The following is a 16,035-nucleotide window of genomic DNA, read 5'->3' as shown; positions in this document are numbered from 1 at the left end:
CTTCGTCACTGAGCTGTACTCTCTCATTATTTATCATGTCAGTGAAAAAAAGAAAGTAGATCATGGCAACCTCTATTTTTTTTCTTTTTTATTAAAGAGGCTCGGATTATTGGAAACTCGCACTATCAAGCCTCTACTGTATTGTTTTGGTAAAGAATGCATGGGTAATCACAAGTGAGCGTGTGAAAAGATTTTAGAGTGCGAAAAGTGTAAAAAAATAACACAGAAGCAGCCTCGGCAGACAACTGGCTTCTCTGATTGCCAAAATTGCGGCGATGAGCGTGTGAAGGTACGTGAAAACAAATGCTACATGCAAAGGAGAAAAAGATGTGGTGGTTACTGCAATAATAAATATACTTGCAATGGGAGTGGCACTAAAAAATTTAAAAATGCACTTACAAAGAAAGGTACTACTTTTCCGATTTCAAAGCAGAACAAGACACAGGCATACACACGCCAAACTTTGTGGCTGTGCAAGACTTCAAAGGAAACACATACGAATTTAGAAACAATAAATTTTGCGAATGGTTGCTGTCACACAGTAACAGGGGCTATACGTGTATAGCACACAATACAAAGACTTATGATTCGTACTTTATTTTACAGTATTGTGTCAATAACGGAATTAAGATCAAAACCATTTACCAAGGAACGAAGATTGTAGTGCTAGAAATACCTTCCCTAAGGCCTCAAGACAACAACAAGGCTCGGAATAACTGACAGCATAAACCTTACCGTATTCAGTCGAATCTAATCCAAGCCGCACTCGAAGAATGAGACTAAATCAATGAAAAAAAAAAATTTCCGAATCTAAGCTGCACCTGAAATTTGAGGTTCTAAATTCAAGGGGTGAGAAAAGTTTTTGACCACCCTAATTTGAGACACAATTGAAGCCGAATAGATGAAGATACAGCTACAGTAGTGTGGTCCGAGTCGTAGGCTTAACAGTTAAGCTTTACCAAGTAGCCATTGCTACGTCAATTAATCAAAGCGACACTCACAGCCACATTATTTTGTCGCCAACCGGTTTCAACCTGAGATGGGGTCATCTTCAGGGCAATTTACACTGTAAAGCTATAATATCAGTAAGTAATCATGTACAAGCAATCGCTGCTATCTCCACGCAACTATGTTCTCTAAACATTCATTGCTGTGTGTCAGGCATTATACAGATACCCTTCCTTTTTCACATATTTCGTCTGATTTGAACGGATTGCTTATTTTGCTTTGATCTGATGAGTGCTGTTCTCTTTGTTATAGGTGTTTAAGTCACTCTAAGCTGGAAATGCATTTTTGTACTGTGTCATGCATTGTTTGTCGCATACTGATAATGAGTGTTTACAACCAGTCGCCGCTTGCGGCATGGCTTGCTTTTGTGCGCGCTTCCGTGGCTTACAATAAAAAAGAAAAAGAGAAATTGTCTCACACAGGAAACAATGGCAAGAGACTGCTATTTGTTGTTACTTACACTGCTGCTTTGTTTGGTAAATACCAACAAGAACGAAATAATAGACAGCGTATGAGAGAAGATGTTGTGAACTGGAGTTTAGCGAAAAATTTTCTCCGTTTGAAAATCTTGGCAGACGCCTCTTTAGTGCATTGCATTCTGCACAGAAATCAAAGTCATCTTAGATTTAAAAATCTAGTCAGTTGCTGAGATTCATTTCTGACTATCACTATTCAGCATAAGAATAATACGAATATAAACATGACATGATATGTATATTCTTCCGCATTTGCTGTTGTCTCACTCTAGCTTCGTAGTTTATTAGGCAGACAGAATTTCAGTGAGACAGCAGCAAACACAAAGGAATACATGGCATAATGTTCACATTCTTCTACCTTTTCTTTTAATTTATTTACGAACGCAGAGGTTTTGGCACCAGTATTTATCTTTGTGCCTGCAAAGCATGCCTGAGTAGCGCTACATATATTTGACGGCAGAAGTTAGTTGTGGCGGTACCTACCAATATTTTTCAGAAGTTCCGCTTACTTTGCACTCGATTCTAGGCCGCAGGCGGTTTTCTGAATTACAAAAACCGGAAGTACGGCTTAGATTCCAGTAAATATGGTATCCTAGGAAATCTCGCGAGGTTTTCCAAGACATTCAGTCTGAAAGAGCTGAAAAAAAGGTTACTTTCCACACTTCTTCAATAAGCAAATCAAAATTACGTAGGGCGACTTCCAGCAAACAAGTACTATGGTGTTGACATTGTGATATGTAAGGCTAGAAAAGCATTCTTAGAATGGCACGCTCAGGAAGTGGGTGAAAATTATGGGTTTGACTTCCAGAAGGAATTTTCAGAGTATTTCCATTCTGACGACATATTGCGCCGCAGCTGCCTTGAATTTAGGAGATATTTCCTGGATATTAGAAACATTGATCCTTTCCAGTACATAATTTTTAGTGTTTCTATGACTATTTACAGGTCAGAATACATTGAACCCAATTGCTGTAGTCAAACATCAAAAGAAGGAAATGTTCAGCGAAGAGTAAATTGTGTGGTTAAATTCGTTTCCTAATGTACGAAATGCATTGAGCTGTGGAGAAGTTACAAAAGGTGGCGGAAATGTTGACAGCTAGTACGCAAACACAAAAACAGTTTACCAGTATCACAATTGCTTCTGGCACAGCTGTCTAGTGTGTTATTCGCCCGATACTATCGACAACGGTCAACAATGAAACCATGTATCTCTTAGAACTCACACAAGAGTTAGGGTACACCAGTTGTAACTGTGTCGAAATATGGAGCTTTAAGTGGAATAATTCTAAAGAGAACGTAAATGTCATAGAACCCCTGAATCCTAGAGATGTCTTTTTTGGAGCAAGAACAAACGCTGCTAAATTCAAGGTTTCAGGCAAGAAGCTGCGATATATAGACACGGGCAGGCTATATCCGACAGCGATGTTTTACGACGATTATATGTTGGTCATCCCGTACAGATACTGAGGCCACAAAAATATGACGACGAATGATTTCGTTTTGTTAAATGCAAAGTGCTTGTGCTTCACGGCTTGTACCACTCTGTGCTTCCAGTTGCTCTATGTTCGAAAAGTGTAGAAGAAAAGCCTGATAGTAGTTGCAACCATAGTGACTATGAGTGAGCATTCGTACGAACTTCATGACAACTATAGAGCTCAACAAAGCCATCAAGAAGGCTGCACAATACAGGAAATTTACGAGGTGTGGCACTTTGAATGGGAAAGTAATTGACTGTTCACAAACTACGTTAAAACCTTCATGAAGGTCAAACTAGTCCTTGGGATGGTAATGAGAAGTCTAAAGAAGAATACGGTCGAATCATCGAGGGAAAGCAAGACATCACGCATGACATTAACAATACTGAACCGAACGCTGGCAAGCGGGCTGTGGCCAAAATGTGCAATTCCCTCAGCAGAAAATTCGGCCAGAGACAGAATGTGTCAAACAGAATTTATAGACAACACTGAGCAATTGTACGAGCTCTTACTCGAAATAAAAGAGAGAGAACTAATGTCATACCGATCAACGAAGAAATAACACAGGTCTGCAAAAAAATATTTTTTTGGAAGTTGCTTGAAATTTGATAACTGACTTATGTACTTTTCAACGCCAATTTCAAAAATGCAATCCAATTTTTTCTGTAACGTCAGGTTTTCCCAGAAAAAGGAGTATTTTTAAGTATAGTAACAATAAAATTTTATTTTATTTATAAATAAGTTCTAAACTATATTTCCCGCACACTTCCACTTCTCTTTAATCTCACAAGTCATTATAATAACGCTTTCGCTTTCTGTCAAAGCTCCTCTTATTGCTTCTCCAGCTGTGGGCTCGTTGAGGATCACCACTTATCACCCAGTAGTAGTCCGCTATCATGTTGACATTCAATCTTCCTTGATATATTCTTTCCATTTCTTGGATGTCTTGATGGAATCTTTCGCCCTGCTCTTCACTTACATCACCAAGGTTTGCAGGGAAGTAGTCAAGACGCGAGTGGAGGAAATGAACTTTAATGCTCACGTTACAGCCCAGATTCTTAAAGTTGTAGAGCATGTCTGCGACAATTGTCTTTTAGTTTGGATCTCTCGTGTTTCCTAGGAAATCTGTAACACCTAATTTAAAAGATGTCCATGCTGTCTTTTCTTATGTTTCCATTTTGTCCACAAACTTGGGATCTGTCATTAGTTTCCTAATGTCTGGTCGGACAGAGATTCCTTCCTTTAGCTTTGCCTCTGATGAACCAGGAAACTGTCCACAAAGCTATCTGAAGCATTCCCCTTCTTTTGGCAATGTCTTAAATTGTTTCATCAGTCCCAACTTAATGTGAAGTGGTGGAAGTAACACCTTTTTGGGATCCACAAGGCTTTTCCTATCAGCGTTCTTAACCCTTACCTGTAAGGTTTTTCTGAAGGGCCAACCTTTTTTGATGTAGTGTTGCTTTCTATCTCTCCCATTCACAGAAAAAGCAAGGGAACTTTGTAGAGCCCTTTGTTGACCAAACGGCATTGAAATCGCTTTTAAATCCACACGTAATGTCAGTTTGTGGTCTGAATAGCAGTGTTTGCTTGAAGCCAGTTCAAGGCCTGCGCAACATTGTTTTAAGTAAACCGAGTGCCCAACTGGTATAGAAGCATACTTATTGCTGTTGTGTGGAAGTACTGCTTTAAAGCTTTTTTGTTTTGAAGAATCAATAAAAAGTTTCCACTCATCAGGAGCATATTCTATTTTGAAACATGCCATAAGTCCAGGGGGAACATCACTGCAAAACACCATGTCACCTTCTCGAGGGAAGAAAGATACAAACTCTTTTTCCCTCGATCGATACGAAGAAAAGGATCTACCTGGTGCCAATATATGTTTATCTTTCAATCTAGATCCTAAAACCTCTGCCGATTCTTTAGAAAGGCCTAGGTCTAAATCGTTCAGTTCAGTTTGTGAGAATGGAACGGGATCAGTTGTGCCAGAATCGTAGCGATCTCTGTCTTCTTGCACTGCAAGAACAAAAATAGCAGTCATCACTACGATATTTGGGCTCCTCAAAACCATTGGTATTCCAAAATGTACGGACTGCTTTTTACGTTGAAACCACTGCCTCAGTTCTTCAACACACACTGAACAAACTTTGTGTGGGGTCCAAGGCTTATCTTGATCACCTAACTTTATACAAAAATAGGCGAACTATACCTTTTCAGCAAAATCGGAAATGTTTCTTTGTTGCTTTTTAACGGTATAGTTACCACAAATGTAGCACAAGCGATGTGGCGAATTTATATATCCTCTGGTAGCCATTGTCCATAGAACAACTTCACAGCACAAGGAAACAGTCACTAACTTAAAGCACCAGCAACAACATCACAGAGTGAAGAGGTACTGTGAACTGGAGGACAACAGCAGAAGCTCACTGCTCGGTGATGGCGGGGGAAGGGGCATCGCGGCAGACAGGCACTGACATGAAAATACTGCTGGTTTCGCCTGATTACTCTTATTTTGCGTACATCTAGTATAAAAACGGCTAAATAACAGTTTACGGAGACCCTAAAAACCAAAATTCAAACTCACTAGAGTGCTGAAATATCGAAAAAAGCTAAAACTAGAGAAGACGTTTGTGAAATAACTGTACGTGATGGAATTTTTTCACCAATTTCCCTGAAATCGATGTTGAAAACACTATGAAAACCACTTGATAAATTTGGAACGATTTTTATGTCGCAGACCTGTGTAATCCAAGTTATATATCAGTACTATGTCTAAGATTGTACCAACCTATTTGTGTCCACTTTCACCACTTCCAACACTAGAATGAGGCCGTACGATATGCTCGATAGATTAGGTGATAAAATTGTATCCTACAACACCGACACTTGTTTATCTTGACGATGGTACGAATACTGTAGAAACAGGTTGCACACTTTGTGAATTGACTGACGAGTTTGGTAAAGATGATTACGGTATTGAATGGATAGGAACAGGACCAAAAAGTTGTGCATACAAAACGTACAGAGGTAAACAGACTACCAAAATTACAAGGCTTCACTCTTAACTACCGTAGTGCTGAAGGTTTTGAATATGGAAACAATGGCCGAGCTGGTACATGGTTCACAAGACAAAGTCATAACCAATGATATAATACCCATACACAAGAAAACAAAGAACTTTGTAAGCACAGCTATAGGTAAGGAATTTAACTGTAACTACGATAAGCTTATGGCTTTAGAAGAGATTACAGAATAATCGATACACTTCCCTGGGGGTTATCAATTAATAATGAAATAAAATCCGCTTGTATAAATAGAATACAGCTATGCTTTCTGCGAGATTACAGAATGCATTGATAATACTGATTGTTGGTACAGATTGTTGCTGGATGATAAAATAGAGATAACTGAAGAGACACCTATCAACCAGTAAATAATTGAGGTGACTTAAGCACATCACAACTGTCGAGTGTTGTTTCAGATAGTCGTTGCAAAAATGCGCTCGCAAGAAAGTGGTAGCTAAACAGAGACCACGAAAAAGTGCCTGCCGAGTGACGACTCGAACGCTCCTTGGAAATGTCAAGAAAGTGGCCACAAAAGAGTGGATGCGAAAAGTAGTTGCAGAAAGGTGGCTGTCGTCTTTTCGTCTAAAAAATGTGGGTTCGTGCCATACCGCTGCCCTTACTTAAAATCGCCACAATTTCGCAAAAAAGTGACTGCTAAAAAGTGGCTGCCATCTTTTGCGCAAAAAGATGTGAGTTTAAAGAGAGGACCACACTTTTATACAAAATGTTTTAAAATTTGCAGTGGGAAGATGTGGAAATTTTTTATGCGGAAACTGTAAATATTTTTACGTGTAAAACATGTGAAAATGATGAAAATAGTCTTGTCGATACAGTTTTCTCAAGCCGAACGGCGAATTTTTAAAAAGGAAATTGGAAATATGTAACAGAATATTTAAGTGGAAATTTTATAAGACAAAAATATTTTTTACAAAATATATGTGGAAACGTTTTTCCACAAAAAACCTTTGTGGAAATATTTTTCCAGAAGAAACCTTCGTGGAAATATTTTTCCAGAAGAAACCTTCGTGGAAATATTTTTCCCGAAGAAACCTTCGTGGAAATATTTTTCCCGAAGAAACCTTCGTGGAAATATTTTTCCAGAAGAAACCTTCGTGGAAATATTTTTTCAGAAAAAAACACGTCTAAATATTTTCAAGTCAAAAACACGTCTAAATATTTTCAAGTCAAAAACACGTCTAAATATTTTCAAGTCAAAAACACGTCTAAATATTTTCAAGTCAAAAACACGTCTAAATATTTTCAAGTCAAAAGCACGTCTAAATATTTTCAAGTCAAAAACACGTCTAAATATTTTCAAGTCAAAAACACGTCTAAATATTTTCAAGTCAAAAACACGTCTAAATATTTTCAAGTCAAAAACATGTCGAAATATTTTCAAGTCAAAAACATGTGGTGTCCCATATCAAAGCCTATACTACTGGCATAGTTTGAAACAGTGCTATAAAACTGAAAAAAATCAGGTAACGAAATTTCAAATACTCACACCCTGTCCTCACAGCTTTACTTCCGCCATTACCTCGTCTCCTACCTTCCAAATTCTGCACACTCCTCTTCAGAGTGAAAATCTCACTCTCGTAATATCAATGCCTTAACACAGCAGTACACAACCATGTCGAATGTTAATCTAGTCGGTAAATTTGTTGGAAATCTATTTGTTGTGCTGCGACAAGCTGGAGGTGCTCTGCCCCCTACGATTGTTTCTCGTGTGCGCCATCTTGCAAGGGCAGTAGGTAGTAGTTACCTCAAAGCAAACGAGAGCAGGAAAATAGGCATAAGAGAACTACAAATGCAGTATGAGCACTGCTTCTGACCAATGACTGGTTAAAGCAAGTTTCTTTTGATCGTTCCTGGTCTGCGTATAAAAATGATAGTCCCTCAGAGTAAACTATCCCTCCTGAAAGGAGTGCAATATTGTAATTTGTATCACTGGAAGATTTTGCCTCTAGATGTTTTGTTTGTTCTGTGCCTATAAAACGTATTATCGCATTATCTGAACGTGCACCTCGAAGGAAGACCAGTTTCACGGTTTAAGGTCCACGACAGTGTTCACCTTCGATCTCGATGGTGTGAACCTTTGTGACCACCGGGACACGCTGTTTTTCATTTGGTGCTTGTTGTTCAAGTTAATTATCTGTCCTGAACATTTCTCTAATGTCGACGATGTCTATTTTGTTATGTGTAATACGTGTGTCTCATAGGAGGTTTATCTCTGTACATCATGGACACTCACTTTCTGTAGCCCTCATGAAGATTGTGAAACATTAGCAGCTAATATTTTTCCCCATCACAACTGTTAATACTATCTGATGAGCCTCACTGAAGACTGAATTTGTGATCTCGCTCTCAAGAGGTTCCCTGTGAGAACTTCCATACAGTTGTATACTCATTGACGTGACATGTAGGTTTCAGTGAATAACAGTGCACTGACAGTGGCTACTAGCCCACTTCCTTCGGAACTAATTTCTAAGATATGTAAACACCATCAAGAGCAGCAGTTACATTAAACACACCTATTAAATGAAGAAATAGTGTTTCCTGACAACTGTAAGTTCAGCTTTATCGGAAATTTCAAAAATGCTTAAATTAGATCTTTTTAGTGTAACATTTGGTTGATGCGGCACTGAGTGTACAAGTCGGCAGCACTCACCGCAGGCGAGAGACGGCCGCATCTGGTGGCGGCGGAGTGTGGCGGGCAGCCGCGGCAGGAGAGCGTCCGGGGTCGCCGAGTGGCCGCGTGGCGGTGCTGGGACTGCTGGAGCCACGGCCCGCGCTGCAAACAGGGGGCGACTGTTCAGAGTGGGGCGCGAACCACAGCCCGAACATAGGGGACAGCGACTGTGCTGCACTGACAGGGCAACTGCCGAGCAGAACTTTGGAAGCAGTTGAAGTCAGCCAGCTGTGACTTGCTTGTGAGTTTATTTGGAACCTAATGTATGGAAGCTGAATATCAGTAACAGGGGGGAGAGGGGATGGGGACATAGGGGAAACAATCGGTCAAGTTCTGTTAACTTACGAGGGTCGTTCATTTAGTAATGCCCCACTTTTTTCCCCATAATGGGGGGAGAGGAGGGGGGACATAGGGGAAACAATCTGTCAAGTTCTGTTAACTTACGAGGATCGTTCATTAAGTAATGCCCCACTTTTTTTCCCCATAATGTATTTATTGTTAAGAGTCAGAATTTGGTGACATACATCGACACGTCTTGCTCGTGTCCACTGAAAGACTGACACACTCGTCCTCTTCAAAGTCTGTTCTCCGTAGAAAATCTTTAAGCAGCCCAGAGAGATGGAACTCCAAGGGTGCCAGGTCCGGACTGTAGCGTGGATGAGGCAACGCGTTCCCGGGCTCTCGGACTTGTGTGTGGGCGTGCATTATCATATTAGAGCAAGATTTCTGCTGGATTCTTGTCCGATTGAACACATCGGTAACGGTTCTCGTGTTCGAGTCTTCTCATATGGCCCTGAATTGATGGTTGACCCTCTTGGCATCACATCCACAGAAATGACGCCATCACAATCCCAGAAGACTGTCACCGTGACTTTTCTGGCAGAGGGGTTTGTCTCTAATGTCTTGTTTTGTCACTAATAAGGTCGACGCCACTGCATGGACTGCCTTTTTGTTTCTGCCACAAAGTGGTGCTCCCAGCTTTCGTCCCCCGTAATAATCCGTTAGAGAAAGGCGTCTCCGTCGGTCTCGAAACGCTCTAATAGTTCAGATGAAATGGCCCTTCTTTGAATCGTGTAGCCCGCAGTGAGCGTTAATCGAATCCATCGCGAGCACCTCTATCTGAATAGCCGAGAGTCCTGATCATTGCAGACGCACTTCCAATGCTGACCGACAACTGTAGAGCCAACTGTCAAGGTTTGATGCACCAGTCGGCACGAATAATGGCATCTGCACGATTCAGCATGTCTGGAGCAGCTGCTGTGGCAGGACGTCCCAAGTGTGGCTGATCGTGGAGCTTGTTTCTGCATTTCCTGAGCGTGCAACTTTCACCACCTGTTGCCCAACTGTGCTATCAACTGCAGCATTGCCACGCACTGCACACAAACGTTTATGGATGTTCACCACGGTTTCTTTTCTTGCGCACAAAAACTCAATAACAGCATGCTGCTTGTAATGGATCTCATATGCAGACGCCATTTTGACGCTGTACTACTGCTCTGCCATCTGCCAGAATGGTTCGAAACTGCAATGGCACACAAAAAACATCAAATGGGAGGCACCAACAAGGACATCTGTCTATGTATATTAATGGCATTTTTAAAAATTTTTAGGCATTGCTTATTGAACGACCCTCGTACAATGAAAAACACATGAAGCTTGTCACAGATACACAGGAATTGTTTGATAAACTGCCATTTAGATTAACAGTGGATAACTAACATGCAGTATTTTTTGACGCCTGAGGGAATGAAGGAGATGATGGCCAGGAATTACAACAGCTACACTGTAAAACTTACAAAAGAGTTGTTTCAAAATTTGCTTCTGACTAAAGCAGACAGAACCATATATGCATGTAATGTCTCTTGATAGCAGAGGTGATGTACTTCTTCCTCAAACATCAATTTTCATGTTAAATTAAGCTGGACAAAACAGACATAGGATTCCAGTACAGGCTACCACTAGAAGAAAAAATGGATTACACAGGCTAGGCAATATTGTTTCACGAACAATGTTTATAAATTGTTGAGTTACCAGTAGTGTAACACATTCAAGAAACTCCAAAAAGAAAAGGAAGTCCTAATATGAAGCATATGAATCTGAGAGGCAGAGGGTAACAAATAATACTTGGATCTAATCGTCACACCAATACTGACAGTGTGGAACATGCTGGAGACTCAAATAGACAGATAGGAAATATAATCTGCCGCATCCTAGTGCGAGGAAACTAATGTGATTCACTGGAGTGGTCTCCAGTAATGTCGGAGAGAATTGCAGCCCTGGCAGAAGGGTAGACATTTGACACCTGCCCCTCCAGCATCAAGTACAGTGAGGTAACTAGAGCACACCATACCTGGAACAGAGACGAGATTGTGATTGTCAGGCCCAGCATTGTGTGTGACCACGGTACTGTGCTGACTGAATTACTGTCTCCGCTCACATCTTCTGTACTGGATATCTGACTGGATGGTTATTGGTTGATTAGGGTTGAAGGGATCAAACAGCAAGGTCATCAGTCCCTTGTTACAAATGTGGTCCATTCAGACAGTTTGACATCTCATAAAAGTCAGAACGATAAAAGGGAAAAGGCTAAAAAATGTAAAAGAGCAGTCATGTCATCAATGGTAAAAACAAAATGAGTGCAGTCAGCAAGAGAGCGACCCCATGGCTATGCTAGAGGCAGGAAATATCCCACGTCTGAAGCAGCAGGGGCAAGACTACCTGCTATTTGAAAGCATTCAACCGCTAGAATGTAGAAGTGCATATGGCAAAAGGAGACTAACAAATTCTAAAAAGTGATAAAAACAGAGTAAAAGGGGGAATAAAAGAGGATCTTGGCCAAGGAGGGGAGTCGGGAATCTCCAAACACAGCTTACAGTGGGAGATACCCCAACCCTCACTGTCATGCCCCAACACCAAAGTGAGATTGAAAACCTTAAAATTGAGAATAAAAACCACTTTCCCAGTGGAAACTGAGAACCAGTTCAACTATCCAGAAATCCTCATCCAAGGTTAAAGGTAAAGCATGGGGAAATCTGTACTTAGTACAAAAGAAGGGGGCATTGCACCAAAATGTGGGTTACGGGCTCCACAACCACAAAGTGAGGGTGGCTCATTACGCAAAAGAAAACTGTGGGTCAGCCTGGTATGGCCGATGCAGAGACAACACAGTGTGGTCGAGTCCTTTTGAGAGAGGCGGAAGGAAGAACGCCACGGGCCAGGTGTCACCTTAATCGCACGAAGTTTATTAGACATGGAGGTAGCCACCCAAGAGTTGGCCCATGATTGTGCGAAGTTGGATTTGATGTGAAACCGTAAATCCACTGCAGGAGTTACAGAAAACTGGGGGGGAGTGACTGCTCCCCCAGCCAAACAATCAGCAAGGTCATTACCTGGGATACCCACATCACCAGGGACCCAAAGGAAGTCAACGGAACAAGCAGCACAGTGAAGATCAGCGAGACGGTCATGGATGGCCGAGACCAAGGGATGGCGGGATAAACTCTGGTCAACAGCCACAAGGCCACTCATTGAGACCGTAAATAACAAAATGCGGTTGTGCTGGGACTGTTTAATAAAGGTAAGGGCCTGGGAAATTGCCATCAATTTCACAGTAAACACCCCACATGTAGGTGGCAGCAGATGATTTTCCGTGCAAACAGAGGACATGAAATCATATCCCACACGGTCAACAAATTTAGAGCCATCGGTGTAAAAAACAACATCCCGAAACTCCCATAAAATTTGGCGGAAAAACCAACAGAACACCATGGGGGGGGGGATGGACTCTTTTGGACCTCAGCGGAGATCCATCCGAATTTGGGGCAGAAGAAATAACCAAGAGGGGGTGGTGGGAAGGGAGCATGGAAAACAGGACACAGAAGGAAGCTGAAAATCACGGTGAAGAGACGCAAGGGGGATCCCAACCGGTAAACCTGCCAAGAGGGCGCGAATCAGATGGGTGACATCCATGAGCTGGGAACAGGATAGAAAAGGAAGGATGAGTGGGAGAGGAACAGACAGCGATTGCATAAGAAACCAGAAGCTGGGACCACCAAACAGAAAGGGGGGGGATCCCAGCTTCAACCAGGAGACTATCAACAAGGCTAGTAGGGAAGGCAACACTGGCCACACGGATACTGCAATGGTGACCGGATCCTGCAGGTGCAGTGTGGAAGGAGCAGCCAAACCACAAACTTGACAACATAGTCCAAGCGAGACAGCCCAACTTGACGACATAGTCCAAGCGAGACAGCCCAACTTGACGACATAGTCCAAGCGAGACAGCCCAACTTGACGACATAGTCCAAGCGAGACAGCACTAAAGCACGATAAAGGCGGATAAGGATGGAGCTGTCTGCACCCCAAGAGTTGTGGGCAAGGAAGTGAAGGACTGAGTTTACGGAAACATTCTTCAGAAGTCTGATATGAGGCAGCCAAGTGAGCTAGTTGTCAAAAAGATGACCTGGGAAACGAAACTGTGGGACCACAGGTAATCGTTGTGCATCGAGATAGAGCTCTGGATCAGGGTGGATCGTACTACGGCGACAGAAGTGTACCACCCGTAATTTTAAAGGAGAGAATTGAAACCCGTGTGAGAGGGTCCATGCAGAGGCATGCCGTATAGCTCCTTGGAACTGCTGCTCTGCAGAGGCCATTGAAGAGGAACAAACCCAAATGCAGAAATCATCCACATACAGAGCAAGGGCGACCTAAGGACTGACAGAAGCCACAAGTCCATTGATAGCAATGAGGAAAAGAAGTACACTCAATACAGAACCCTGTGAGATGCCAGTCTCCTGGGTCCATGGAGAATTAAGAACAGTACCAACCCGAACCCTGAACGATCGGTAGAACAGGAACTGGCGGATAAAAATCGGGGGGTGGACCCCACTGATTAAGTGTAAGGAAGACGTAATGGCATCAAGCCGTGTCATAAGCCTTGCAAAGGTCAAAAAATACTGCAACCAAATGGCGGTGCTGGGAAAAAGACTGTCGAACTGGGAATTCCAAGCTTAATAAGTAAATGATCGATCGGAGACCGTCCCTCTCAGAAGCCACACTGGTAACATGACAATAGATTCCGAGATTCGAGGACCCAATTGAGCCGACGGGCTACCATCAGTTCAAATAACTTGCAAACAACATTTGTCAGAATAATTGGCCGATAGCTTACGACAAACAAAACCATGATGCTATCCCTCCACTGAGAAGGAAAGTCACCCTGGAGCCAAATAAGGTTAAAAACTGGACAAGATGTTGCCGTTGTGGAGCACTGAGATGTTGAAGCAGTTGGTTATGAATTGAGTCTGAGCCAGGAGCTGTATCATGAGAAGAAGAAAATGTGAAAAGAGATTCCCATTCATAAAAGGTTCATTGTAAGATTCTGACTGACAACGGGTAAAATGTAAGGTGGAAGCTTCGGACCACTGTTTCTGGTGCAGGAAAGATGCTGGTTAGGAGGTTGATGATGATGATGCTGTTGCAAAATGGGTCGACAGATGTTCCGCGAGAATCAGCGGGTCCGTACGAAGACCATCTGGGACCACCTGTGAGGGTGGACTGCCAGTGGCAACCTTGGAGAGAGGGAAGTGTAGCCCATACCCGTGACGTAGGGACAGTAGGAGCGAGGGAAGAAACAAAGCATTCCCAACATATCCGTTTGCTCTGTTTGATTAAGTAACGAGCTTTAGCACGAAGGCGTTTGAAGGTAATAAGGTTGGCAATGTAAGGGTGCCTCTTAAGGTATTGCAAAGCTCGACGCCAATCACGAATGGCAATGGCAATGGCCGTACTTCACCACGGGACTTGCTGGCGGTGAAATGGTCCAAATGAGCGAGGTACAGCAAAACTAGCAGCGCAAACAATCACGTCACTCTTCATGTAGGACATCATCAATACAACCTGACAAAGAGGGAGAAAACACAACCTGTGCAGTGTATAGACGCCAATCGGCACGTTGGAAAGACCAATGAGGTAGCCTGCCCATCTGGGAGCGGGAAGGGAGTGAAAGAATCAATGGGAAATGCTCACAATCACAAAGGTCGTCATGTGGCGACCAGTGTAATGAAGGGAAGAGGGAGGGAGAAGAAAGAGAAAGATCAATGGCAAAAAGGTACCATGACTGGCACTGAAATGAATAGGGGAGCCATCATTAAGAAGGCACAAGTCGTGGTCTGCAAGAAACTGGTCTATGAGAAGACCTCGTCTAGATGGAAATGCACTGCCCCAAAGGGATGGTGAGCATTAAAATCCCCTAGAAGGAGGAAGGGAGGAACAAGTTGCAGAAGAAGGGCTGTTATGCCAGCAGGTGTAGGTGTTGTCAGGGGGGATAAAGATTGCAAACCGTCCAGGTGGACTTTAACAGCAACCGCTTCCAATGTAGTTTGAAGAGGAATCCACGTGCTAGCAACGTCTGTACGGACCAACGTACAAACGCCACCAGTTGCCCGCACAGGGCCAACCCAATTTCGACAGAAAACACGGAACCCAGAGAGGGTTTGTGAGTGATCATCAGTAAAATTATATTCCTGTAGAACCAAACAAGCTCCAGAGTAAGACGAAATAACGGATTTCAACTCCGGTAAGTGATTGTAATACCCATTACAATTCCATTGGATAACCATAGAACAATGATTCAAGCTAAAGCCAGTCACCAACTGTCACCGACAAGGAGGGGGTGACATCCATGAACAACAAGTCAGAATCGGGTTGCGAAGCCAAGGATGGGACCTCTGGAGACACCAGAGGCTCCTTGTCCCGGGACTTATGTTTCTTCTTCTTTTCTGTTTGAGATCGAGGAGAGCTGAGTGGCATAAAGGAGCCAGCTGCAGCAAGATCGGGAACAGAAAGAGATCGGGCAACCTGGGGGCCCCACAAACCGTGGTTCTCGCAGTCATCGCGTGGCAGCATTGGTTGCGTGGCAGCATAATTTTGGCCTGGAAGGGATATCCCAGGAGGGGCGCCCTTGAGCAGCAGACACCGAAGACGTGGGACACTTCTCTGGCTGATATCACCCACTCCAATCAGGGGCTCTCCTCACGTGCGCCACCCAGCCACAGCGAGGGCCGTCTGGCACAGCAGCCATTGCCGGGAGATCGAATGCACCAGGATGACAAGCTACCACTGCTAGCCTTACCTGAGGTGGTCACAGCACAGATATCAGAAGTGTGATCCCTGTGTGTTCAGGGGGCTCAACCAAAAGGGTACTAGCGACCCCACCACACGGGCTGGCTACCGAGCAGGCTATGCACCCTATCATCAGACGACGACGTGAAAGAACAGGCTGAATGAACTAGGAGGGCAAACGTCGGAGACACTAGGTAAGG

General features: G+C 43.1%; 1 protein-coding gene across 1 annotated transcript in view; it reads right to left on the bottom strand.

Moving 5' to 3' along the window:
* The window catches only part of LOC124719879 (poly [ADP-ribose] polymerase tankyrase-1-like), a 107,097-nt gene that overhangs the window by 32,219 nt on the left and 58,843 nt on the right, over window positions 1-16,035 (bottom strand). The window contains exon 4 of the mRNA XM_047245060.1: window positions 8,690-8,812. Coding sequence (XP_047101016.1) covers window positions 8,690-8,812 — 123 coding nt within the window. The remainder of the gene's footprint in view (window positions 1-8,689; window positions 8,813-16,035) is intronic.

The sequence above is a fragment of the Schistocerca piceifrons genome, chromosome 11 (genome assembly GCF_021461385.2).
Source record: "Schistocerca piceifrons isolate TAMUIC-IGC-003096 chromosome 11, iqSchPice1.1, whole genome shotgun sequence".
NCBI classification, from domain to species: Eukaryota; Metazoa; Arthropoda; class Insecta; order Orthoptera; family Acrididae; genus Schistocerca; species Schistocerca piceifrons.
The sequence above is the reverse complement of the archived record's forward strand: the minus strand, read 5'-3'. Positions and strand labels throughout refer to the sequence as shown.